We start from the raw sequence: 26,923 nt of genomic DNA on the forward strand, positions 1-26,923 counted from the left end.
TGAATATGTTTCTTGGCCAAGTCTGATTACCCACTTGGCATATTTGTATTTCACTATAACTGACACTGAGAAGCATATTTGATTTGGAACAAATTTCAAGCAGGAACAAGTTTCAGCATCTGCATTTCCACTGTGAGCACAATGAGGGACAAAACAGGTTAGAGCCTGCTTGGCCAAGGGTGGGGACCTCTCAGTGGGGAGGGCAGTACATGAATCATTTAAAAGGAAAGGGAAGGAGCAGCCTGAAGAGCTGATCTGCCTCCCCTTGCAAAAGGGATACTCTGAGCACCAAGTATCAGATGTGTGTCTGAGGAAGCCAAGTGAGGGAGCTGGGGAAAGCCAGCTCCTCCCCCAGAGTGGGAGGCTGTACCTGGTGATTAACTCCCAAGCGGAGGAGTGGAGCTCATGCCGAGTCCTGAAAGAACCTGTTGGGTGGAGCTCAGGAGTGCAAGAGGGGCAGAAAAGACCTGGAGTCACACAGGGGACTAATCCAGCTGGAGAGGCACTTCTTAGCATCAACAGCTCCGGTCATGTTCAACTACCTAGCAGTAGAGGAGAGACCCCAGTTCCACCGTAGCTATGGGAGCCAGCAAGGGGTGTCTGGGCCACTGAAGAGCCGCCTAGAGCAGCTGAAGAAGCCGTGGTGGAGGGAGCCCACCCCGTTGGTGCTCCAGCACAGCGAAACAGCCAGGCTTGCCATAGACGCCTTTCTTGAGCAGGGAGAACGCGGCTACCTGAGTGCCATCGCTGAGGAACGGGAGCTGCCTTTTCTTTCCACCCTGGACATGGAGTATATGAGCCATCAGAGAAATCAAAGCTTTCCAGATCCCAGTGCAATGAAAGACAAAGAGGCTGACCCTGACAATGTGGACACTGGAGACAGGTCCTCCCTCAACTCTGAACTCACATCTGGCACCTACTTTCCACTCATGTCTGATGTGCATCCTCCACAGCTGGAGCTGGGGTGGCCGGGGACGCCGCTCTTCGCGGTGTCCGGCCAGTCTCAAACCACTGTGATTTTCCAAAGAAACAAAGCTAACAGCATTAAGGATTTGCTCCGGTCTCTGATCAGCCGGGCACGGACGGTACGTATAGAGCTGAGTCACTTGAGTGGGTCTTGTGCCACAGCACCCGAGTCCTGGTGGCCGGTTGGCCACCACACGCTCCAAGCTGCTGCTGTTTTCTAGGTGTCTGCCATGATGTGATGGCTTTTTCTCTAGCAGATCTGTAACTGTTCCTGCTCCTTTCCTTTTCTGTAATTTCTTTCTGCCTGGGATTTCAGGTCATATGTGCAGTGCCCTTTAAGGCACTCTGGTCTGTATTTGCGGGTGTGCAGAGCCCAGTGCCAAAGCCTGGAGCGAGCGAGTGGCAAGGCGTGCAGCGTTAGCGCTTAGCTGTCCTCAGCCGGCAAGCGTGCACCAGCCAGCCCTCGTGCCCTCTGCCAGGGAGCCTGCACGGCCAGGGCTTTCCTCGACTCCTGGACATCATGTTAAGCAGGACAAGAGGGTACCACTGGTGAGTTGCTATGGGAGAACGTAGGACCTGAGTAACATTGTGGGACTGAAAATCCCTGCCTGTGGTTTGAAGTAGGTTAAAATACATCATCATATCTTCTGGACTTGATGTCTGTGCCTCTCTGACAGTGTGTTAAGATCAGCCCGTTTGCCCCATCGCACAGCTTCTGCTGGGTAGAGATTGCCAACCCTGGAATGTAATAAAAACTGGATGACTACAATACTTGCCTACCAAGCACAATCCTGGCGTGAATTTACCCACTAAATTGTGCTCCTACTTGTTTCTTTTTACTTTGCCACCATGCTGTGTACTACAGCAGCAGCTCAGACAACTGTATCTCAGATATTTTTTCAGCTTTTATTATCTTTGTCCTCTCTAAGGTTCTTTTCATCTGTTCCATCTTTATTTTCTTTTCATTTCAATATTCATTTCAATAGTGTGGCAATATTGAGTAAACTGAGTGCAAAGTTCACTTTTAACCAGTCAGCTTCTCGGCAATTTCTCTTATCACTCCAGTAGTTTCTTATTTAACTTTACAGTCACACCTTAAATTCATTATTGTCTAGTGCAGAAAGCCAGAGATAAAGAATCGTTAAGCCTGGACTTCAGCTGTGTCAAGAACATGAGCTGTTTCCAGCCAGACCAAGCTGAAGTGTTATCTTCTGTCATCATCTGCAGAGTTGAGCAAAGTTACGTTGTCCCAGCAGATGAAACTGGGGCCATGGGGCAGCTCAGATTGCTGGGCAGCGTCATAATGTCATCAAAGAACCGTGTATCATTGACATTTGGGTGTGATACGAGGCAAATGGGGATCTTCTTTTCTTTTGTCCAGAAAAAGACTGTTTTGCCATGTGAGCTACTGCTCAGTTGTAAGCAGCCATTGCTTGATGCCTGAACTTCTGTTGCACCTCTGTAGGCAAATACAGGAAGTTTTGTCCAGGAAGTAAGTGGCAAAAAGCTTTGTTTGTTCTTGCAGGCAGCTGATTTACGATGTCTTAAATGATCTGAAAAGTCCTGTGGCACCTGCTGCATCCTTTTCAGCAATGGGGATTAAGACAGAGTCATGGCAGAATGCACAAAGTAAATGACTACCAAGAAACGTCCCCTTTTGACTTAGCACGTGTCCCGGATCTCTGATGATATTATGATCCTTTAAACCACATGAAAAACATCTTGCTACTTTCTCAGTTCACAGGAACTTCTCTGTTGCTGCAGGGAGGTTGCCCAGTCCATAGCTGCTTTATTGTACTTTCAGTACGGTTTGAGCTTCTGACTTTTTTTGCTTGGCTTGAAAAAGCACTGGCAATCTTCAGCCCTTTATGTTCAAGCTGGGGATTTTCATGCAGTTTTTTTGGCTGTTGAAACGTGAGAATGAGTTTTCAACCATCTTATTGGTTTATTACTGGTGTTTTACTGGCTTCCAGGTTAGCATCTCTGGCCAGTGCTTCCCATGACTAACTCTACGATTGACAGCAGTTCCAGCTCATTCACAACCCCAGTTACACATCTTTTAAGTAGTTACTGAGTCATTTTGCTCATCAAACCATCCAAAAGGATGTTACCTGTATGCATTTAATGACAAAAGAGCAACCCAGAGGTAAAAACATCTTTTGCTTGAAGTGCCAGTAGCAACTGTGCAGAGAACCTCTTGCTTTTTTGCTTTTCAACTGCTGCTTCTGCATTTCAAATATTTTCTCCACTAGAGTTTAAGCTCTCATCATATATCACTTCTTTAGAGTGTTTCTCCTTCTGTATGTTTACAGCTCAGAAGGGGGATACAGTGCTGGTGGGATGTGGGAAAGATGTTGAGATCCCTGAATGCTTTTCCCAGGTCCTGTAGACAGGAGGGCATGTGTCTTGAAATGCTGTTTGCTGTTTTCTTCTGTACAGTCATACAGAACACCACCAGCTGATATGCTGATATGCAACAGCATATTTGTACCAACAAATCAGCAAATTTGCTTTATTGGTGCTTTTTGCTGGTGTGGTTTGTCTTTCTACTCTGCTGTATTTAACCAGCTGTCTTTGAAGGTATATTTTCAGATTTGAGCTTTTCTCTTTGCAGACATAAGAAGATGCAGCGCAGCCACACCTTAGCCTTCATTTGATAATACAATTTTATTTTTGTTGGATGAGATCCAATCTATTTTGAACTGTCCGTGCTTCTTCTTTCACCCCTCTTGTACAGCTCTGACACTGGCCGTGCATCTGCATTTACATGCGATGGTGCAAAGGTCCCCGCTGGTCCCCCAGAGAAGCAATGTATTGCTTCAAATGGCAACGCTGCAGTAATGACCAAAGCCACACTGCTATTGGCAAATACCAGTAAAACCAGCTGTGCTGGTTAGAAACCAGACAGATGGCAACCACAGTGGGGTGCTGGTAAGTGCTGTAATTCCCAAAGTGATGACTGCAGTAATTGCTGAATTGTGAGTTTCCAGAAGTGGATTTAGAAATGTCATGGTTTAACCCTACAATGGCAAGGTGTGAATTTTATAGAGCCTCTGGGGCAGCTGTGTCTTTGCAATGTCAAGGCTGTGCCATGGGCTTGGAGGCCGTGATCAGTGTGGTGAGGAACTGGGACGCTCTGAGGCAGCCCAGCCTTGCAGCTCCCACCACTGAAACCGAGGGGCTGGAGGCACTGGCCGTGCAGGTTTGTAAGCCCGGATTGACTTAAGTGCCCAAGGCTTTTAAATGTGAGACATGAGTTGTCAGGAGCCTGAATGGGAGATGGTACTTAAGTACCTGAATTCCACTGCTTTACAGAGCTGTTGGAAATTATCTTTGAGGTCTTAGACCTTGCTTTTGTGACAATACATTCTTGGGAGGCTTCAAGCAGAAGACTTCCAGGGTCTTCTTCCACCAAAACTTCTTGGCTTTGGGATTGACCTGATGATATTATAGGAGCTGCCTGCTTTGTTTACCAAGAGGATACGGTGAGCTGAGTGGCCCTTATGGTTGTCCTGTAGCACCTATGCTTAGAATGAGCAGCCCCACCATGGGCGCCTGCATCTCCACCACGCGAGGCTGTGGCAGGGCACAACCTCCTCTCTCTCCCCACCGCAATGCTCCTCACTGCAAACTGCCACGCGTATGGGGCTGCCAGCCTTCTTGCCTGACACCGGCTGCGGGAGCTTGCAGCGCCACCAAGAGCAATCTACCCAAACCCCTCCTGTGAAGGGATCGCATGTGAGGACACGGTGAACAGAGCCCGTTCCACCTCCTGATGCCAAGCAAAGACCTTCAGAAACATGAGCCTGACTATCACACAGGGCTCCACCCAGCTTGCACAAGCTGGCATCCTGCTGCCTGGGGCACCTGCTCCAGCACTGACACCGGAGCCCTGCCACGAGGCTGCCAGGAGATGCAGGTCTTCCTGGCAGCCAGCTGCATCCAGCCCAAGGTGCTGGGTGCCAGAGGTGACTCTGTGCCACATGCTGCCATGCGTAGCCAGGCTACTGCCTGCTCAGCCCTGTCCCTCTCACAGCAAGCACTGCAGACTGGCAGCGCTGGTTTTGGGCAAGAAACAGCCCTGAACTCTGCCAAAGCCTGTGAGCACTGCCAGAGAAAAGCAAGATGATGTGACACTTCTGTGCACACGAGGCACAAGCAGTGCCTCTGAGCACGTGGGGTCTGGGGACAAAGGAGCATTGGTCTCTCTTGACTCCATCATATTGACTTCCCAAGCCGAGTTTGGATTGTCTCCAGGGCCAAGCCTGCCTCAGACCTAAGCCTGAGATGAGCTGGAATATCATGAGGCAAGTATGGCTGCGAGGGACTTACCTGAGGCCTCACACAAGGTTTGGGCTATAGTTTTTTTCTTGGTGCTTTATCATTAGAGGACAGTTGGCCCATCAAAGTCATTTGGCTAAATTGCCTTTGGTCTTTGGCTGAAGGCCAATGTGGAAAGACAATATGAAGTCCTGCATTTTTGGTCGGGTCTCAGTGGTACTGGGCTGATAGCCCAGCAGCAGCATTAATTTGGGAAGCTGAAGATGCTTCTCACTGCTTTCAGGGCTCTTCTAGGAATGACTCTGCTGTCCATGTCAGATGGGAGCATTTCAGGAGGGGAGAAGAATTTGCCAGAGCCTCATAACGCTTCTGGGAAGATAGCACTGATGAGGGCTGCAAAGGAGGTGCCCTTCGGAGTCAGGCTCCGAAGCCTGTACCTCCCAGGGCCAGGGTGGGAGGGTGGAGCTGTGGTTTTGGCCTGCGCAGTAGGAATAATTTTTAGCTCTTGATGACAGCTGCCTTCTGTCCCAAGTGGATGCCTCCAGGAAGGTTCTTCCCCAAGGGCTGCTGTGGTGGGCTGGGCCTAGGGTCTTCTGTTGAGGTTGAGTACCATTGACATCATCACGGAGACAGTCTTTGGGGACAAATCAGATAGAGCCAAGAAATCTTGTCCATCTGCAAGAGGGATAAATGCCCCAGGGGAGCAGGAAGCAACCTTTTGGCGTCGCTGCCCTCCCCTGCTGGTGCAGAGGGTCTGTCCGTGGTGTGTGCAGGCAGGGTGGGGCTGAGAGGAGCCAGCTTGCCGAGCAAAAGGCTGGGCAGGAGAGCCCAGGGAAGCCAACGGGGCCCATTCTGCCCGTGGCAGCTGCCTCTGCTGAGCACTTGGGCCATGAGTATGAGCCTGGGAAGAGGCAGTGGACTGATGAAAACAGAGCAGAAGAGCTACTGGGCAGTGGGCAATGTGGGGCCAGCATGCCAGTCCAGAGCAGAGACATCAGCCTGTCCCCACATCCAAGGATGGTGATACTTGGAGCTCCTCTACTCTTTCCTGAATCTAGTCCAGGTCAGACCCGCTAACGTGATTCAGTCTGTTCCTATTTAAAGCTTGCACCACCGCACACATAAAAGTCAACCTCACTGCTGTCCTCTGCATTTAACTCTTACTGTGAACCGAAGCAGAAGTGGCAGAGGAAAGCTCACCCTGCATGGTCTGCTCCATAGGGTGATTTGGAGAACTGCACTCATGGCCATGCTCTAACAGAGGCAGAGGAGGTGTTTGGGAACAGGTTTCCTACCTCCTCACGGGGTGCGTGATGAGCAGCAGAAAAAACTCTGTCATGCATTTGTGTGCAAGGTGTAGTGCAGGGCATGAACATTGAGGAGCAGGGTAAAGTAGGCCATTGGAGCTTCACTCCAAAACTCGGTGCATTTTGGGTCATCTTTATTTGGGCATCCTCTACCGGGTGCAGATAGTCAAAACCAGAGTTATGCACACGACTTACAAGTACCAAAGGGTTACCTTGTTTACTGCTAAGGTATGGTAAAGATTGGGACTAAAATGCTTGGTCAGTATTTCCATTATTTATTCAGCTTTTGAAAAGAAGCTGGGCTGCTGGTAAATCCTCCACTACTTTGTTATCCAGCTCAGCCAGTGCTCTCATGCTTGTTCCTTCCTTCTCCAAGATGTCCCCCTGATTCCTGACACTGACGGTGGTGGCCAACAGATGGGTCCTAGCAGTCTCTTCCTGATCCAAATAATGGCCACCTTGATGTTGTCTGCTGGCAGCCTTGCTCTGTGAGGAACAGTAGAACAGCTTCTCCAGTCACATCTTAATTTATTTATGGTTGATTTGCCTTGATCTGTTGTTCTGGTTGCAGGTCATGCTGTACTTTGAATTTTCTGGTTCTGGGTCAGCTTGCTTGGAGTAGGTACTTGTCATGACCTATCTTCCATTTTCTGTATTTGCTTTCCAGTTTTCGGAGAACTCATTTAGCCAAGATGGTCTGTTGCCTCCCATCCCATCTCCACGGGGGGATGAGTCGCCATGGCCTCTTCAATCTCATCCTTTAAAGAACTGTCAGTTCTCTTCAAAATTCTTTTCCTTTTTAAAACCCATCCCTTGGAGACCTTATCTTGCAAGTCTTCAGTTTATTGAAGTAGATTTTCTTGAATGTTGGTTTTCTGGTTGGTTGGGTTTTTTAAAAATAATGTTAGTGTTATTCCTCCTTCCTACTGTTAGGTTTCATAACTATCACTGGCATCCTGGACTGTGTCAGCAGGAGTGCTGCCAGCAGGGAAAGGGAAGGGATCCTTCCCACACACGTTATTCTACGATTTTGTCTAGTTGCCCCTAGGATGTAATCTCAGAAGAAAGACATGTACATACTTGATAAAGACACCTCCCTTACCTGGCAGTGTTCTTCGTGAAAAAAATTATACACCTTTATATTAATATGCTAGTCTTCTAGGGAGTCACTAATACCAATTGAATAGTGGTTTGGGTCAGTCTCAGCTCTTCCATTTATATGCTTTATTTCTGGTGTATTTGCTTAAGTCAGTATGTAGTTGTGCATCAATAATATTCAGAGTTTGTGGACATGCATTACCCTTTCAGCTATTTCTTTCTGTGAATGATGGATGAGACAGGAGGTAGCTGGATGGGGAATGTCTTCATAGTTATTAAAAGTTATTTTATCTGCCATGGCAGGATAAGGGCTATTAAACACAAAGGTCCAGAAGCACTCTCCATTCATGTGGTCACAGATGCACAGTAACTCGGGAGGTTTGAAAATTTAATACATAGTTTAAAGCACAATGCACCTGAGCATGAGATTTCAACAGTCTCTTGGTTTCCCCCCACCTCTTTTCTCCCGGCTAGGTGATAGCCATTGTGATGGATCTGTTTACAGACATGGAAATACTGTGTGACCTGCTGGAGGCCTCAAGCAGACGGCACGTCCCTGTTTACCTGATTCTGGATGAAGAGTACTTGAAGCATTTTGTGGAAATGTGCAATAAAATGGCTCTTACTCAGGACAGCTTCCCGGTAAGTTTTCAGTCATACATTGGATACGATAAACATGTCTTGGAATCAATAAAAACCATGTACCCTTTGTTCTGTTCCCTCTGCCTGGTCCTGAGGAGCTATCCCTTCTCCCACCATCCCAGGCTGAGACACCATGGCTGTTTGGTCTAGGAAATTGAGATCTGTCTGTCAGCACAGGGGAAGGAGTGGAGGAGCCTCCTAGTCCCATATCTTGATGTTCTGTGGTCCTTATTTCACTTCAACACACAAGTGTGATGCCAAGGCCAACAAGATGCAGTGCATTACTGAACGCTTTGCTGGGCTGGTGCAGGTAGGCAGACAGAGGTAGACCAGAAAACTTAGGTTCATGTGGACCTCTGTCATCTTTCCTTGTGCCCTCTGAGCCCCTGCTCTAGGGCATAGAATTTCAAGACTTGGCTTTCTCACAGTTCAGATCCCTGAGCTCGGTTTAGATTCTGGCCAGAGCTGCTGTAGTGCAATAGCTGGGTGGGGGAGGGACGCAGCAGGTCCCTTCAGATGTCCTGATGCAAAACCCGCCCTAGCCCTGCTGCACTGTCTCCGTGTAAAACCACACGTTAAACATCTCATGTTAAGATTTGCTTTTAGACTTTGCTATTCAGTTGTGGGTTTATGGGGGACTTGTGAAGAGCCTAACCCCCCGCTCGGTGGCGTGCCCAGAGCAGGCAAACAGTAAAAATTACTGTGTCAGTGTGACAGGCTCTGTTGGGAACTTGCAGACTCAGAAATGCACTGCAGTATCTTGTTGCTCTCCATACAGCCTTTCTGGCTACCACTTACCAATGGAAGCTGTTTTTTTGTTGTCATTTCTTAGTCCTGCAAGGCCAGCAGTCCTGGCTGTGCAACTTCACTGGGTGCATAGGATTCCCTGGAGGACTGATTCTTTTCCAGCCGCCAGTTTCATAGGTTTCCCTTCATTTTGGTGGAGAACATTTGGAAGTTATCCAGTTACCTCAAAACCATTCTTAACTAAAAAACAGGCTAGGGAAAAAGAAAAAATAATGGTTTACAGCATTCAAAATTGTTACAAATGTCTTAATTTCTCCTCATTTTTAACCTGTCTACACAAACATTAATATAGAGGGGCTTCCTTCTTCAAATGCTGATGGTGCTCTGTCGTCTTTTGCTTCTCACAAGCCAGACCCATTCATCCTGCCTCTTGAGATGGCAACTGTTCATGCTGGAGTGTGTTTGCATTCATAAAACACTGCAGCACTCGTCATTCCAGATAAATTTAATCTCTCCAAAATTTATTTTATTTGCTTCTTATCCAAGAGCGTGGCCATTGTTTTTAATTAAAATTATAATGAGTTTACATCCATGGAGATGTCTACCTCTCTTTGTTAGGCCTGATGTCATGTCTTGTGCTTGAATGGCTAATTAGCACTTGCCTCCCCCATTCGGTGACTCATCGGCAGGTCTCAATGTGAAGTGCCTCTTAAGCTGATGCATCTCAAGCAGTACATTAACATACATGCTTGATATTCACATCTAGGTGGGACAAGCGTAAGTTTTTATTCCTGGCTCTGAGTTGTGACAGAATGTGGTGGTAAAACTCTTGTTTAGAATAATTGGTGACAATTGGGGGTTCAATGGGGAATTTGGGGCAATTGCCCCTCCAGCATCTCACTTCTAAGAACGTTTCATGAGCCTGCTGATGTCAAAGCCTGGTGCTGAACATCAGCAAATCCTGTAGTGGTGCATCAAGCGTTGGCAGCGGCCACAGCAGAAGAATTAACTGTTGGATTTTTTTCAATGGCCATCTGCTGAACCTAAAACTGCTGTCTAAATCGAGTGAGAGTGGTACCTGGCAGCCTGACTTTCCTGCAAGACTGCAGGATTCTCATCATGTTTGGACCATTCAGGGTGTGGATTGCCAAGAGGAAGAAGAGGATGGGACGGAAGAAATGAGCTAGATATCAGAAACCCACTCAGCCTTGGAAAGGATAGAGTGAAGAAATACTGTGGTGACAAATCTATGGGATATCCCTTACTTGAAGTGGTTTTAACTTCGCTGGGTGTGGAGAGGAAGCTCCTCCCAGTGAGAACTAGTATTACTAAAACCTCAGCGCTGGAAGATGAAAATTCCTGTGTTGATTGGGAACAGGATTAGGTGAACGCCTCCGCAAGCTTCTGGCATATCTTGCTCTATATCAGTAACTCATGGTGACACTTCAGAGCATCACAGGTTAATACAAGTTGACAGGGACCTCCTGCTCAAACAGCGTCATGTGTGAAGTCAGATACAGTTGTTCAGGCCCTTACCTGGTCTAGTCTTGAAAATCTCCAAGCGTGGAGTTTGCACAACCTCTCTTCCAATGCATAACTGTCCTTATGAGGAAAAAGTTTCTTCTTTCTCGTCAATGACAGATGAGAACCTGTTCTGGGACACAAGATGGCAACAAGTGAAAGCCACAGTGCAAAGATTGTGAAGCTTCATCTCTGTCTCTGCTAAAAGTTTCCACGAACTCAAGAGGAGACTGGACATGTACTTGGAGAAGAGGTCTGGGGGGGGTCCCACTGAGATGAACGACAAGAGCCTCAGGAAATCTCCTAAGCAGAAAACGGAGTCAGCAGCAATATTAGGGGACAGCATCCATAAATGATTGCTTCCTTCCTGCTCTTCCCCACTGCCTTTGCCCACTGCAAGAGACAGACTGTTGGGTCAGATGGATCCTGGCCTGGAGGAGATTTGCTGCTGTTATGAAGCCCTGAAACCAATGGTGCTCCTCAGGTGGGTGGGGAAACTTCCTCAGCGTGGTGTGAGGGTCAAGCCTTTCCCACCCTGCTGCGATGAGCTCCCCCGCAGACATTTGCGGGAAGCCCACCTCCTGCCCGCAGGGACTCTGGTGGAAGAGGAAAGCCATTGGGGATGGAGTCACCTGCCGCAGGATGACTGCCTCCTGCTCCTCAACCCCGAGCCACAACTTCCGCGCTGCGAGCCCCGCATGAGGCTAGAGACTGGGCGAGCTGGTCCTTGGCTGCATACAGGGGAGCCCACACACGCTCAACCTGCCTGGGAGGAGGAAGGAGAGAAGGGAATACCGCGATGCCCGGGAGCAGCTCCTGGAGGGGTGGCAGGGGCGTGGGTCTGCGCCCTGCGGAGAACAGCTATTGGCAAATCACAACTATTTGTGCTTGTCTTTTGCTGCAGCACCAGCTGTTACAAACTGCTCTGTCTGGCCAGACTCAAATCTGCTGCGTGGCGGAGGGGAGGCTGCCACCTCCTCCAGGAGCACCCACCAGCCATGGGCAGCCCCTACCTCTGCCAAGGGGCAGAATGGCCCCGGTGGCGTGTGCAGCCGGTACCAACTGCCGTGGGTCTTCATCGTTTGCGGGGCTGATACTAGGCAGGCATGAGCTGCCCGCGAAGGGATCTGCTGGGCCAAATGTAGGTGGTGACAATTTGTGACAGGTCCTGGTGTGCCAAAGCTGCTGCAGGTGGCAGGGGAGCTGGCCTGGAGGGGCGGTAAGAGATGACCTGGCAGGCCAGTGTAGGTGCAGCCTTAGGGATGTTTATTTACATATGAGATGTTTAGTTTGGCACCACAACATACAGACCAGGCCAGTAACTGTTTCCAGTGACTATTCTCCTCTTCTGCCTTCCCCAGCTGAGATGCAAACAACTTTTATTATGGGTAAACACCTCACATTGTGAAAAAAGCTGCTGATGGCTACCGAGAGCCCTATTTCCCATTTTGTACTGGACAGTTGGTTTTACAGGCTGACGCTGATTCAGAGAAGTCCTTTGCAGTCTTCAAAACGGATGAGGAACAGGTCTGCTTCACTTGAGTACAGCAGCTGAAAATTTTAATATCATTTTTAAATACACTGATAGAAGGCAATTCTCAAAATGTAGACACACCTTTCTGTAAATCTTTTTTATTGAGCGATATTTTGGTTTTAAGAAGGCTGTCACTGTATAAATCAGAACAGCACATTCGATTGATTAGAAACTGACTATTTGTTACGGGTCAAAATTTAGTTTAAATGCAGAGCCATCTACTAGTGTGGTTAGTTGAATATTACCAATAATCTGGAAGAAATTGTATAGTCTTACGTACTTCAGAAATGATTTGCAGGCTCATAGGATTATCCAGGTTTTTTTTTTTAAAGCATCATTTGTACCTAAGTGCAACTGGTTGATTTTTGCTGGTATTTTTATCTTACAGAAGCAGCCAGTATGACGAAATTTTTGGTATATAGAAGCCAAGAAATACTTAATGTCTTGCTGCATTTTATGTCTGGGAGCAGAGCCCCTGCTTGAGGGAGTCCAGCAGTGATGCATAGGGGAACATTCCAGCTTAGTTCAATACGTGTCCCCTTACCAACTGTGCTTTGTTTGGTTTCAGAACATGCGCGTAAGATGTCTGAGTGGAGATACATACTACAGCAAATCAGGCACGAAATTTGCAGGCCAGGTTCTGGAGAAGTTTATCCTAATTGATTGTGACCAAGTTCTTGCTGGTACCTACAGGTAAGAAGAAGTAGCAGCTACTGTGACAGAGACTGGTGACACTGAGAAAATATTAATTACCAAAATAATGGTTAATGTAGCTCCTTTTTTTTTTTTTTTTCTTCCCTCCATGATGATGATACGCTGTTTTTCCTCTTAATTTCCCCTTATAAATGTCAGGTTTCATCTTGGTGCTTTACCTTCTTCTACTCCATCTTCTCGCTCTTACCTTGCTGTTTAGCCTTCAGATAACATTAACTGCTTGTCTGCCCACATTGACACTTCCTGGACACATCTGCCTACGAGTATCCCTTCATTTCTTAAAAATGTAAAAATATCCTACCAGGTCAGGTGATGTTCCATCTAGCCTAGATTCTGTCTCCAGCTGATGCCGTTCAGGAAGAGCAGCCCAAACTGCTGTCTGTGGTCCATCCCCCTTGTCCTCCCGCAGCACGCGCAGTCGTTGCACACATCCCTGCCTATTCCTTTCTGTACCACTTCTGTAGCTATTGTCCGTGAATTTGCCCGAACTCATTGTCTGTTCTAAGCCAATCTCCTACTAATTCCATTAAGTGCTTCTGGTTCCAGTACTGCAGGTCGGTAAAACAGCTAAGTCATTGCTTTTGCAATTTTCCAAGCCTCTGTCTTAGCCACCCTCCTCGCTCTTTTCTTGTCTCTCCAGTCTCTCCTCATATGGCAGCTGCTGCATCCCTCAGTCATTTTCATTATCTTTCTCTATGCCCTCTCTAACCTCACTGTGCCCTTCTTGCAATGCAGAGACCAGAACTGCACACAGCCCCCAAGATATGGCTGACCAAGGTGTTATAGAGGGTCAAAGTAGTGCTCTCTGCTTTGTTATTATCAGCCTTGCTGACAGTGGCCAACATTCATTGGATTTTTCAGCTGCCATTGCACACTCACTGAGCTGATGATTTCAGAGATCTGCTGACTATGATTCTGAGCTCCCTCCTGAGCTGTTCCAGGTTCAGCATCATACAGGCCTCATATAGATCATTTTCCCTATGGGTATGCCACATTTCCCTACACTGAAGTTCATCTGCCACATATTTGTCCACTTGCTCGGTGCTCTGAGGTCCTTCTGGATTTCCTCACCTTCAGCGAGGTGTTCAACCACCTGAAGGAACTGAGGGTCCTCTGCAAAGCTGGGGATTTCACTGCACCCCTCTACACCTGGGGTCACCAATAGGATGAAAACCAGCCCCAGCACCACTCTCTGGGGCCTCGCTGCTGACTCTTACCCATGCTGAAAAACAACCATTAAGCCCTATGCTTTGCATCCCATGCTTTCACCACCTCTTGGTCCATAACAAGACCTTTCCTCCGTGCCCATGGCAAATTAGTTTCTTAAAAGGCTTTGGTGTAGAACCTTGTCAAAGGCTGTTTGAAAAACCCCAAAATACATAGTTGACTGGTCCCTTTATCCATGTGCTCACTGGCTCCCTCACCAAGCTCCAGCAGGTCTGTGAGGCAGGGCGTGCCTTTACAGTAGCCCTGTTGACCTTTTTCCAAGAGGCTCTTCCACTTCTGCCCCTGGAACAGAGTTTCATGCATTATTCCAAACCACATCCTTTCTTGTGGGTCAACCAATTTAGAGTAGTTAATTCTGGCAAGTAATCATTTATTGCTTCCAAAAAGTTTTTCTCCACAGCTCATCCTGGTGAAGCATTAACCTAGTATGTATATGAGTGGATGAATTCTCCCACTACTACTACCTGTCCTAACTTTGCAGCCTCTGTAATCTCAGTTAACATTGTCCGATCACCATCGCTGTTCTGATCAGAGGGCTGGGAGTATTGTTCTTGTAATACATTTTTGTTACTGGACTCTGAGTTTTCCACCTAGAGGGATCTCTCCCACAGTATTTTCACGCTGTTGCACATCATATTATCCTTCACAAACAGTGTAACTCCCCACAACAGACTGTTCTGCTATTTCTGTGAATTTGGTGCCCTGGCAATACTTTATTCTCCTTCCACCAGGTCTCCTTGAACACTGCTCTCCCTCTCCCTTTCTCTCTCTTTTCCACCTCCCAGCCAGCACATGCTGAACCCTCAATCTACCTGTGTCTTCATCAGTGCTGTAGCTCCAAGCTGCACCTTCTCCTCTGCTCCTGACTTCATCATCTCTGAGTGTGGAGGTCTTAGTTTATCAAACCCTGGGAGTGAAAAATGGAAGTACCCAGTTGAAACAGGTTATGTAGAATCTCTATAAACCATATGGAGAGTAGTGTCTGGTGGCATTTTAACCATCCTAAGACACGTATCTATGAACAATGGAGTGAGTCACTGCCTGGAAACATCTATCCATTTCCACGGGCTGCAGGAGACGGGGATTAGGTAACTGAGACCACTCATTTTTGAATGGCTAAAACTGAGCACGTGTCAGCTGGGTTGAACTCCGCAGCTGGAGGAACGTCTTATTTCCCTGTGGCCCACAGTCAGGGTATTGCTTAAAACTCAGCTTTGGTTCTCTGGGTCAGTTCCTCCCTCTGCTGTTCTGCGGCAGGAACTCGGGTCCGCGATGTGCTCTCCTTCTACGGATCTCTGTATAGAATCATAATCAGAGAATGGTTTGGGTCAGAAGGGACCTTGAAGATCATCTAGTTCCAACTTCTCTGCCATGGGCAGGTACACCTGCCACTAGATATAGCTGAAACTTCTTGTGCTCTGGAAGATAATTATTCAGTTGAATAGGGTCCTATATCTCATTCTCTGCTGCCCCAGTAAGCACGTGATGTTCAGGACTAAAAGAAACAGTCTCTCTTTGTGAAATTTGTTCAACAGGGGTCAGAAACATTTCCACAGGAGAAAATCAGGAAGTCTGCTATTGGGTGCACTGCAGCCTGGTGCTATAGCTAGTATAGTAGATATTTAGATTGCTCTCCCTGCTGATGGGAAAGCTAGATTCAAAGGATGAGAATAGTCACTGAGTAAAGCCAAAGACCCAGGGTGGATCCAAGGGAGTCTCTGGATGATACAGGAAAGAGGGTAGGAGTGTTCTTAGCCAGTGGCAGGTCTTACAGTTCAAGAGTCTTGTGTGCAGGGATCAGAGGTTTCAGAACCTCTGCGGTTATAGGTTGTATGTGCTTCTTTATGTTCAGTTTGCCATAGGAGACTTTTTCCCACCATGGTTGGACTCCATGATACCCTCCAGCAATGGGTTATGCAGTTTAATTTATGTTTTGTATGAAGAAGTGATCCATTGTATTTACATTAGACCTACCGCTAGATAATTATATTTGATGCCCACAAATTCCCATAACCTGGGCACAGTAAATCACTGTTTCCTATTTACTTTCTTGACTGCATCCATGGTTTTGTCCTCCTTCATTATAATCCCTCATGTGAATCACCTCTTCTCCAGCTGAAGTATCCTTGGCTGTTCAGTGATCTCTCGTGCAGAATTTCCAGACCTTCAATTATAATGTCTATCTTTAGTAAGGCAAATGGACCAGAACTGCATGAAGTAATCAAGATATTCCCACCCACTACGCTTTGGTATTCTAGTATAACGGCGACTTCTGACTTTCCCTCTGTCCTCATTCTGGCAGCTCCTAGTCTGCTGTTTGCCTTTTTGACTAGTGCTAAACATTGAAGTGATCTGACCTGTCCATGGGGACCCTGACCCTTTTCCTGAGTGTTAATGTCTGGGAAATCAATGTACAGACTGTCAGGGCTTTTGCAACAGTTTGAATTTATTGACACTGGATTTTGTCTTTCATTTTGTCACGTATTCACACCATACCACAAGACCCTCTTGCAGCTTATGATTATCCAGTTTTCTTTTGATGACCCACGACGATTTTGTCATGAGCTCTGACATGGACCATGTCTACCATTTTCAGGACTTTTCTGAGCATGTTGAACAGCAGCCATCCCACCACAAAACTTGTGGGATTCCAATGGGTAAATTAAGACTATTTGCATCCCATCTTTAATGAACTGTCACTCCTTGGGAAGACCTTCCCTTGTAACTCCATGATCACTTAATTTTTCTGAGAGTCCTTGATGAATGTCCATGTCAAAATCTCTTTGACAATTCAAGTATCCAACATCAAGCAGGTCATGTGCATCTGTGTGCTTGCTGCCTCCTTCAAAGAACTGCATGAGGATTTTGAGGCATGGCTTCCTTCCACACAAATATGCTGAGTCTTCAGCATTATGATTATAGTTATTTATGCATCTAATCATTTTACCCTCTGTTTGCTTCTACCAGTTTGTTCAGTATGGAAATAAGACTGGCTGGTTTGTCGTTTTCCAGGAGCTCTTGAGAAGGCTCACATTTACTACTTTCCATTCCTCTTCTACTATGTTCAGTTTTAAATGATAGGTTATTCACTGGTTAATAATTGGAAAATTGCTGACTTCCAGTTTTTGAAGGCTGTTTACTTTAATGTTTTCCTTTAATGAGCCTTTTAACTATGGTGACTTTTCGGATGGTTTAAAATGTCTTTATTTTGATAGGTACATTTTCTCTGAGGCTCTAATATAGCATCTTTAAACAATCTTCCTGCTGCCTCAAGCATTTGACCTTCTTGGTTACTCTTTTAATTTTGTTTTTAATAGCATTCCTCACTTTCTCTTTTAAGTTAGGCATTAGTGTTGTGGATTATTTCAGTCCTGAAATTGATATGGGTACATCATGGTTATTTTTTTGCCAAGTGGCCTTTCCAAAGAAACTTTCTGAACTGGTAATGTTATTCTCCTTTTGTTGGGTTTCTGGTTAGTTTCTCCAAAAAGTGGTCATTTGTAGTGTCTAAAATGCCGTTTCTGCAACTTTCCTAGTAATGGCTCCCATTCAACATGGCTGTAACTGAATCTCCCTTTATTTCCCTCCTTTCTGCCTTCTTAGCCTCTCAGCACTTCCTTAGCATGGCGTATTCACCATCAACACTCTGCTCAGAAAGTTCACAGTATAGCCCTGATACTACATTTTTCCTATTTGGGAGTGGAATTTTAATCCAACCAGAAAATAATTCATTTGCTTATATATCATTTACCTTATTTGAGTTTTTTTTTTTTTTAATGTATTGTGCCACTGCCCCAGCAACATGTCATCTATTTGTCCTTTCTGTATAATTTCTACCCTTGCCGTTGTACTGTTCCTTGATTTTCTCCTACCCAGTAAGTCTCTGAGATACCTCCTATGCCCAAGTCATCCTCTCAGCTCAGGTATTTCACAACATCTGTCTGTCTCTTTAGCTCATAAAATGTATGTATGCATGTAAACATCTGTATCTGATCTGGCTGTTTGAGATGGCAGGTGATCTCAAACTGTGCTGCCTTCTGCACATCACAGCTTTGCTCCAGACCCTAATTTAAAGCCTCCCTCCATCTTCTGCATTGTACTGTGCAGCAGCCAGTTTTAGGTTAAGATGGAATCCGGCTTTCTTTATAGAGTCACCTACAGTTTTCCGTTTCCTTAGGATCCTACCATCCTTTCCCTAATATAATTTCCGTAACTATGTCCTGAAATGCTCTTTTATTTCTCTGACCCATTCTAACCATGGAAGAGGGAGCATTTTGTAAGGCTACCAATAAAATCCTGATCTTTTTTTGGCTTCCTAATTAGGTACTTTTGTTTTACCCCTGACACTCATCCTATCTCTTTTTATGTTAATAGAGACACTATATAGACACTATACAGACACTGACCAGTGGCTTCTCTGTAGTTTTTTTCTCTGCTTTTTTTTTCCCAATGCTGTGACACTACAGACCTGTGTTTTCCTTAAGACACACTCTAACCCCCAGAGCTGCTGCCTACTCATTTTCCAGCCTGTATTTGTGCACCCGATCAGTACTGCCTGGAATGTATTCTCTTTGAATATTTTCCTGCTGAACTCACCTGTTTTTTTCAAAACCTTTTTCAAACTCCTATCTGTGCAGTCCCTCTCCATTGGATATGATCAGTGAATTTAATCAGTGTGCACTCTTCCATTATTTAGGCTGCTCGTGAACATGTTGGATAGCATCAGAGCCAAGATGCTAGATCTCTCTAGAGTTTCAATCCGTCCTGCTATGTTGACAGTGAATCCAGATGTCTAGTCTCTCTGCATCCTCTCTTGCAGAGTGGTATTTTCCTACTCTGTCCTTGACTATTCAGGTATTCAGTGTCTTTTAATTCTTCAGCTGTAAGAAGAGACTCTTTTCTCCTCAAATACATGCTCAAATCTTGCCTGAAATCCACGTTTAGTCACTAGTTACACCTCTAGCCATCGGATTCTCCCTTCTGTGAGGCCTATATGCAGTGCTACATGCATGCAGCAAGAGCAGTGTACACACGTATCGACATTGTCATATTGAACCCCGCATGTTGTTACTCTTGTTCTCTATGCTGGTATTTCCCTTGAAAGTTTTTTTTAAAAGCCCTTCTTATTTCCAAAATACTCTTGGCAAGCTGAACTGCTGCCTATTGGTATGAATCAGGCATGGTTTTGGAGACTTTTCTGAATATGGGAACCAAGCTCACTGCTCTTATCTTAAACAACTGTAGGAAAATTAGTTTAGACCCCTCAACTCTTCTGTGTTTATTGATTAAATATGTCCCTGTGTTTTCCATCTTGAATATTATATTTCCTCTACATGAGAACAAGGAAAAAACAGCGTTCATTGAGATATCTAGGAAAAGCAATAATCTAAAATCCTAAATATAATTATATATTTAGTTATTTAGTATTATTCTGGGCACCAGAAGAAACAGCATATTTCTTTGAGCACTTATATAACATAACAGAGTGAAGGAAATGAAGACATTTACTAATGCAGCAGATGAGAGGAGCCTAAGGGCAAATGGGGCTAGGGCTAAACAGGATCTTGAACAGGAAAACTAGAGTAAACATTTGCCAGGTTAGGAGTAGAGAAATGAGGTGGTATTGTCAGCCTGAAAGGGAGTTAGGTGGCTGTTTGAGTTGCCTTGGAGGAGATTAAATTTCTCAGCTCAAAATGGAAGATGGTCAAAGTGTTGATATGTGTCCTGCTGGCACAGAGAAGAAGGAACTCGTTGTTTGCTATATTGTGGTGAAAGAAACTCAAGCTTTGGGGTTGAAGCTGACACAACAACTGAAACTGAAAAAAATGAGAGGAGAAAGTTGAAAGGATTACAAAAGCTCTGCACCTGGCTTCAGTACAGAGAAAGAAAAAACTAAGTACATAAGTGTTTGGCAATGGACAGGTAAAGCTACACAGGTTTGAAGCTGGAGGAGGCTTCAAATTTCTTTAATGCTTATACTCCGGGTATCCATGTCCCAAACAAGAGGAAAGAGCTTTGAGGAAAGAGCTCTTAGGAAAGAGTTTTTAGGAAAGAGATTTTAAGAGCAAGTTCCAGATCTAACTCAATGAACAGTCACCTCCAGAAAGAAATTACAATTAAGCAGAAAGTGAGTGCATAAGGAATGGAAAGCATAGCGTGTCAAGAAAGAAATCCCAGGCTGATAAGTTATGTATGGCCTTGCAGAGCACACACACCGGAGCAAAGAGGAGAAAGTCCTCATGTGTGTAAACAAAAAGTGAACCCAGAAGAGACAAGGCACACTGCTGTAAGGATGAATAAGAAATAATGGAGATGGGATGCCCAAATTAACTGAATACATTGCACTGTTCTTAACCAAAATGAAGGTGAAAAATGAAGAGTGGAAATGATTTCAAGTGCACTGGAAGCAAACTTAAAGAGCTGACTCCAATAAAGTCAGAGTATTGTCATCTTATCAAAGAAATGTCACTTGAAATTAAAGGTCTAGTAATGAGTGTGATGTAGTATCTACATTTAGCAATGAGCAAAAAATGATACACAGAAGTTTGTATTGGCACACAGAAAGAAAAGAGTGCCTTTGACAGCCAAAGTGGCAGAAAGGCAATAAAACTACTGAAAGAAGCAAAAAATCTTCTGCTGCAAATTGGTATCTCGTCAGTTGGAAACAACTGAAGCCGAGAAGCTGCGTGTGAAGGACTGCGAGTCACTGGTACCACACTGCCGTGGGAAGGGCAGACGCTCGGCTGTATTGCAGGTTTACGGAGGGGCGCGCAGAAGGACTAATCCTGATGTCGAAAACGCTGCTGAGACCGAGACTTCGGCCCCAGGGTGCTCTGGCCACTCCTGCCCGGCACAAGCCAGAGCACCAGGGCAGGGGATGCTGCGGCAGCAGAGGCAGGTGCCTCCCACCTCCTGGAGGTGATGTTGCGACTCCATCTCCTGGCCAGAGGCTGAGCTGCACGGGTTCCTGGAGGGTTCCTGCTCCAGGAGTGGCAAAGCGAGGCCGGGAGGGATCCCATCCTACAGCCATCCTTTCCCGGGCTCCTGTAATTTGTGCCACAGGGTGATTCAGAACTGGAGACAAGATCTCTGTGTGCAGCAGTTTGTTGTGGAAGAAATACCGGCAGGAATATCCTACCACTTTTAGAAACTCACATGAACTTTTAGCATCCACCGTGGCCTGCAGTGAGGAGCTCCGCAGCTTGGCTGTGTGTTGTGTTGTGCAAGAAAGTACCTCTTCTTGTCTGTGTTGAATTTGTAACTTGTTAATGTCATTCCATGCCTCATTTTTATACCAGAGGAGACGAAGAATGATCATTCCCTGGCTATTTCCTCCGTGGCATTCATGGAGGAAAAGTCCTTTATCAGTTTGTAGTGATGGGAATAGCCATGGCAGGCAAGGCCACGTCGTCCTATCATGGAAACCTGTATGATGGCAAGGAGCAGGGCTGTGCCACTGGGGGGACTTGGATGATTCCTCCCAGGTCCCGTCATGACACAGAATGGGCAGGCCCCCATTGGGTTCACATGGGAAACCGATGCAGTATTGCTTGGACTGGGGAAAGAGCCATCAGTGGCAGGGACAGTCATAAGGCCAGGGGAGTGTACTGCCGGATCTGAGGCTGTTCATGCGGGTGAGAGGAGATGGCGGGTGTATCTATCTTGCATGTTTCTGCAGGGAGGCAGTCCTTGGGTCAGAGGGTGCTGGGAGAAGACAGGAGGTGGATGTCACTTTGTCCGGGGAGAGATGGAAAACGTAAGCAAGACTCACCTGTTAAGGTGAGGCCCGAGGCCTTGATGGGTAGCTGTTGTGATGTTCCCGCTACTCCAGTTGAGTCTGAGACACGAGACCTCCTAGCCAGAATGAGGAGGGCAAACGTGACGGCTTGCATGGCTCTGTTTCCAGGTCTGCTGGCTACAGTGGCGCCAGGCTGGGTGAAGAGGGGTAGCAGGCCTCGCCCTCCACATGGCTGACCTGGGTCCGCTCACAGTTCTCAGGATAATGCTTGCAGTGTGAGGGATGCAAGCCTGCCCCTCCAGAGGAGAGGGTGCTAAGCCTTCCGAGGCATTTGTGGTTTTGAGGAGTTCAGGTGAGCACAGCTGTGTCGGAGAGGAGCAGACTTAATGGTCTGGACCATTAAAACAATTATATCACATTAGCAACTTCCCACTCTTCTGATAGTCAAGGCTCTTTCAAGTGAGACATAAGACATCCTGGCTAGTAGTCGAGCTGTTTCCTCCTTGCATTCCTTTGGCGCTCTTGGGTTAATCTCACCTGGTCCTGCCAATTTGTTACTATCTGCTTTGTTGATGTTTTATCATCTCTTCTACAGAGATTTCAACAGGAGTTTGATCCTCTCTTATGGTCTGTATAAAGGTGGGTTCAGGGCAGGGATCATCCCAAACTCCTGTGCGATAAACACTGATGCAGAGGAATCATCTGAGCACTCCTCTTACACACTGACCATGTGCTAGCCCCACAGAGAGCTGAATGGTATTTCGTATGCCTTTTGCAATGCGTGACCAAACTTTTTGAAAGATGGGCTTTCTGGTCTTAATAGCTTCTCTTCTGTCATGTAGCCACCCCAGCTATCTTCTGGGTTTTTTTTTCCTCCTGTCTCTCTGTGAGGTTGTATGCATTTGCTTTGAGCTTCCAGCACAGTATTTCTGAACACTCTTCATGCCACTTGCAAAGGGTTTTCAGTCTTTTACGACTACTTCATTCTTAATTAATTTACCTGTTTTGATATTAAGCAGAAGAGTATTGATCTTTCCATTTCTTGTTGCTCTTTGGGGGGGGTGGGGGTGGGGGTGTGCTGGGTGCAAGCATATTGCTTTCTTCAAAACAACACTATGAACGACAGCAACTGCATACTGCTCAGGATCAAGCCAAGAGCTGGTTTTCCTACTAAAAGTTCCCAAAAACCTGTCTTGTGAAGTAAACATTGACGAGATCCCAAAACATAGTGCCACTGTCTTGTCCTGAACCGACATTTACTTGAGAACAATTGGAATCTCCCATTGCAATTGCTCTCCTGTAGGTTCTGTGATTTCATCCTGCTCTTGTCAAAGTCAGTATCTTGCTTTAGCAGCTGATAATGCAGCCCTAAGCTGGTACTTCCATCTGTGAAGGTTCTGTTTTATTTAACACAATTAGTCTGCTCATCTGGTTTGACTATAGCAGGAATAAAAGAAGCAGGTGATGACTGGGATGACCAGGAGCCTGGGGTGCCTACTCTGTAAGAGGAGCTTCCCTTTTTAATCTTGGAAAATGAAGATTGAGAGGAGAAATGTGGTTACTCTCTGTAGATATATGGGGGGAGAGCTGATTAACTCAGAGAGCACAAACAACAGGTAGGGTTAAGCAGATAAGGAAAATACGCAGAATGGCAACTAGTGAAAGTTTTTCCCTGGCTGGGGCAAAACCTAGTTTGTTTTAAGGTGGAACAAAACAAGCTCCCAGAAAAGATCCCAAGACATTGCACTGTGAGAGCAGGGGACTGGACTTGCTGAGCAAAGGCCTTGTGAGCTTGTAACACCGTGCATTGGATGATGAGGGAAAGATGGAAAGAGTCTCACAGCAGTACTTACGGAAAACATCATCACCCTTCCTGTCCTGAGGTGTTCCTGTGGGGCTCTGGAGAACCCTGCTCCTCAAGGCAGTGCCCAAGATCTCCATTCCTCACCCTCCTGCCTGCCTAAGCGGCTCCTTCAAGTCCATCCCATGCTGCAGATGTTAAGGTCATGAGAATGTAGCTCCCGCGAAGGCAAGGGCAGAGAGCAGGAGGCCGTGCATGCCTCGAGATCCCCCCAGAGAGTCTCCTCGCCCTCTGTGGAAGGTACGGTTGCAGTGTGCTGTGCCAGCCGCACGCTGAGCTAGAAAGTCTGAGATACAAGTTGGGCAGAAAGAGCCCTTCAGTGCCCTGGGCTTCATAACCCATCATCCCACAGCCACACCACCCCCAGACAGTCAGAGCTCTCCTTGCCACTGCCTGCTTGGTACAAGCCACGCGCCCCGCAGTACCCCTTGCGTGGGCTGACAGGCCTGCCCACGCACGGTTAGCGTGTAGGCCCCAACACACGGACATGATGGGGAATGGGAAACAATGGTTCCTTGCAGGGGGCACTGGCAAGAAGAAGGTGGAGAAGAAAACACCTGAAACATGCTGCTGTGCTTTTAGGCAGGGACCAGTGGCTGCTCTGCATCCTTCATAAGGCTAAGGAAAACTAGCTGACATTGTGTATATTTTCACACAGTTCACTACAACACTGAGCTGAAATTAAATGACCATTTTAGGGTTGTTCTTGTGTAATTGTGTAATGAGTACGCTACAAGTAATCTCAGCCTTGCATACTTCAGAGGAAGTTTTACTGACATAAATTGGGTAACAATACATCACTCAAATGTTAAAATCAGTGCTGGGTATCTTGGCACTCTATGAACTAAAGTTACATGTGGGTTTTTTTCTTCTTTTCTCAGTTTCACCTGGCTTTGCAGCCAAGTCCACACCAGCCTGGTGACCCACTTCCGTGGTCAAATTGTTGAAGAGTTTGAGAAGGAATTCCGGTACTTGTATGCAGAGTCCAGAGCAGTGACCAGCTTCTGTGTGCCAGATCCTGGAACGTGTGCCTCTTCTCAAAATACCTCAAAAGTTGCCAGCTCCCTTTTAAAACCTGCACAAATGACAGATGCTGAAGCCTCGAGCCACTCCAGCAGCCTTTCCAATGTAAGCATCAGAAGCATAAAAGTGTCTCCCTTTCTGAAAAACACCAGCTGCAATGTACACCAGGAAAAGCAAGATTCAAGCTCTGATTCTGGTAATAAGAAAGGGAAGGAAGACACATCCCTGAAGCCCACTTGCCCTAAGCAGCAAGGAGAACCACCAGACTCACCGAACAGTCCCCCAAATAAATCCACCCCAGCCCTGTATCGCAAATCAAATCTCATGACAGCAAGGACATTCTTGGAGCTGGAGCCTTCCCCTGCCCTGAGCTTCAACAAACCTGGCTATCAAGGGGACAAGAAGGCGAACAGCAGCCGCTGCTCGCCGCTAAGACAGGAGCAGACGTTGCAGTCCCTTTCGGAGGGTGCCGGTAGCAACACAACAAGCGTGAAGCAGAAAGGGCCTGGTGGTACCTCCAGGGAACTGGCAGCAGAAAATGACAACATCTTTTATGGGGTGGAAAAAAGACAGAGTCTCGGACAAGGCAAATTGGACCTGCTATCCCCATACAGCCAGTTAAAACGAGATAAAACCCCTGTAGTTCCTTGCTATGATAAACTCCCCGAGGACATGCTAATGGAAAAGAGCAGCGCGTATGGGGCTGAGAAAAGATTGACTCTCGGGCACAGTAAGCTGGATCTGATCACCAAGTACAACAAGTTAAAATCTAAACATGTACACAGTCGGTTTGAGCTCTGACCTGGGCCTCAAGGTGTCCTTTAGTCTTACTTTCAGCTGGTTGCTTTTCCCCACCAATCATCATATCTGGGGCTGGAAATCAAACTATGGGTGGCAAATTAGTCTTGTTCCTATTGAAAGGTGTCTGTGCCCTTTCTAATATACACAGATGACTGATTCAGATGCGATTAGCAAGTACAGTTCCAATTTTCAATTACAAGATCATGGCAGAAAAGAGAAAATGATGTAAACATGGTCCACACTTGTATGTTCTTTTTACCCATTTGGGAAAGGACCATTTCCCCCAAAACTTACAGCAAACCCACCGCTACAGCTGGAAACTGGCCTCTGAGGTCTTCAGGCTGAACCCCGGTTCTCTTTGTACTGAGTGATTCCTCTCTTTGTACTGAGTGATTCCTCTCCCTGTACCCATGTACTGATGAAGATAAATGCTCAAAGGCAGGGTAACATCAAAAATAAAGGAGCTGTTCTGCTGGGAAGAGCTGTGTTGGGTCCCTCGTGGGGAGGTGATCACCCCAAGCTTGGCCAGGACCCTTCTGTGTGGAGCTGTGACGTGCCAGGAGGGTACGGGCAGCACGTCTGGGCACATGGTTGTCACCTGCACACGGCCGGCATTGGCACCTAAGTGGTGTCTGCAGATGGGTGGTGTCTGCACAGAGGTCATGTCTGAACACAGGTGGCCGCTGACACAGGGCCTGTCTGGACATGAGTGGCCCCCATACATGAGGGGCACGCTGAGGCACTGGGGTGGCATCTGGATCATGGGTGGCATCTCTGTACCCAGGTGACTCGTCTGCAGCCGGGGGCTGTTGCACACAGATGGTGTCAGCACAAAGGCGGTACTTGGGCACCGGTCGTGCCTGGATGGGGGCGGTGTGTCTGCACAGGGGCAGCACCTGGACAGGGGTTGTGCCCGCACACAGGTGGCGCTGGCCCGCGTGGTGTGGCCAGGCAGAGAGATGGCAATGGCACGCCTGGGCCCATGGTGGCACTTTTGGGTACAGGCAGCCTGCGAGGGCGCACGGACGGCCACAGCCTGTGGTGTGTGTCTGGGCACGTGGTGATGTGTCATGGCCCACGGTGACATGGCGCGGGCCAGGGTGGCCTGTGGTGCCTGGCGACGTGCTGCTGTCTTGCAGGCCTCGGGCCTGCCATGGGGGCAGGTTGGGCCCCGGGGGGGATGTCGTGGCCCTGAGGGGTGACGTGGCCCCAAGGGGATGTCGTGGTCCTGAGCGGTGACGTGGTCCTGAGGGGTGACATGGTCCCCAAGAGGACGGGATGTTGTGGCCACGGCATCCCTCCCGGGGCCACGACACCCCTCAGGGCCACGACATCTCTCGGGGCCACGACATCCCCTCGGGGCCACGACACCCTCCGGGCTCCCACCCTCCCCGTCACGGCGGGGGCGATCGCGCCTCCCAGCCGCCGGCGGCGCTGTCGCTCCAGGCGGGCCGCAGTGGGGC

The 26,923-nt window shown here is 47.1% G+C and overlaps 1 protein-coding gene across 1 annotated transcript; it reads left to right on the forward strand.

Moving 5' to 3' along the window:
* The first annotated feature begins 530 nt into the window (after positions 1-530).
* Positions 531-25,460, forward strand: SACK1C (scaffolding CK1 anchoring protein C). The gene is made up of 4 exons (XM_009952722.2): positions 531-1,085; positions 8,127-8,294; positions 12,665-12,789; positions 24,518-25,460. Exons 1-4 carry the CDS (start codon positions 531-533, stop codon positions 25,458-25,460), a joined length of 1,791 nt encoding a protein of 596 aa, XP_009951024.2.
* The last annotated feature ends 1,463 nt before the right edge of the window (positions 25,461-26,923 follow it).

The sequence above is a fragment of the Leptosomus discolor genome, chromosome 17, assembly GCF_034619465.1.
Source record: "Leptosomus discolor isolate bLepDis1 chromosome 17, bLepDis1.hap2, whole genome shotgun sequence".
Lineage (NCBI taxonomy): Eukaryota > Metazoa > Chordata > Aves > Leptosomiformes > Leptosomidae > Leptosomus > Leptosomus discolor.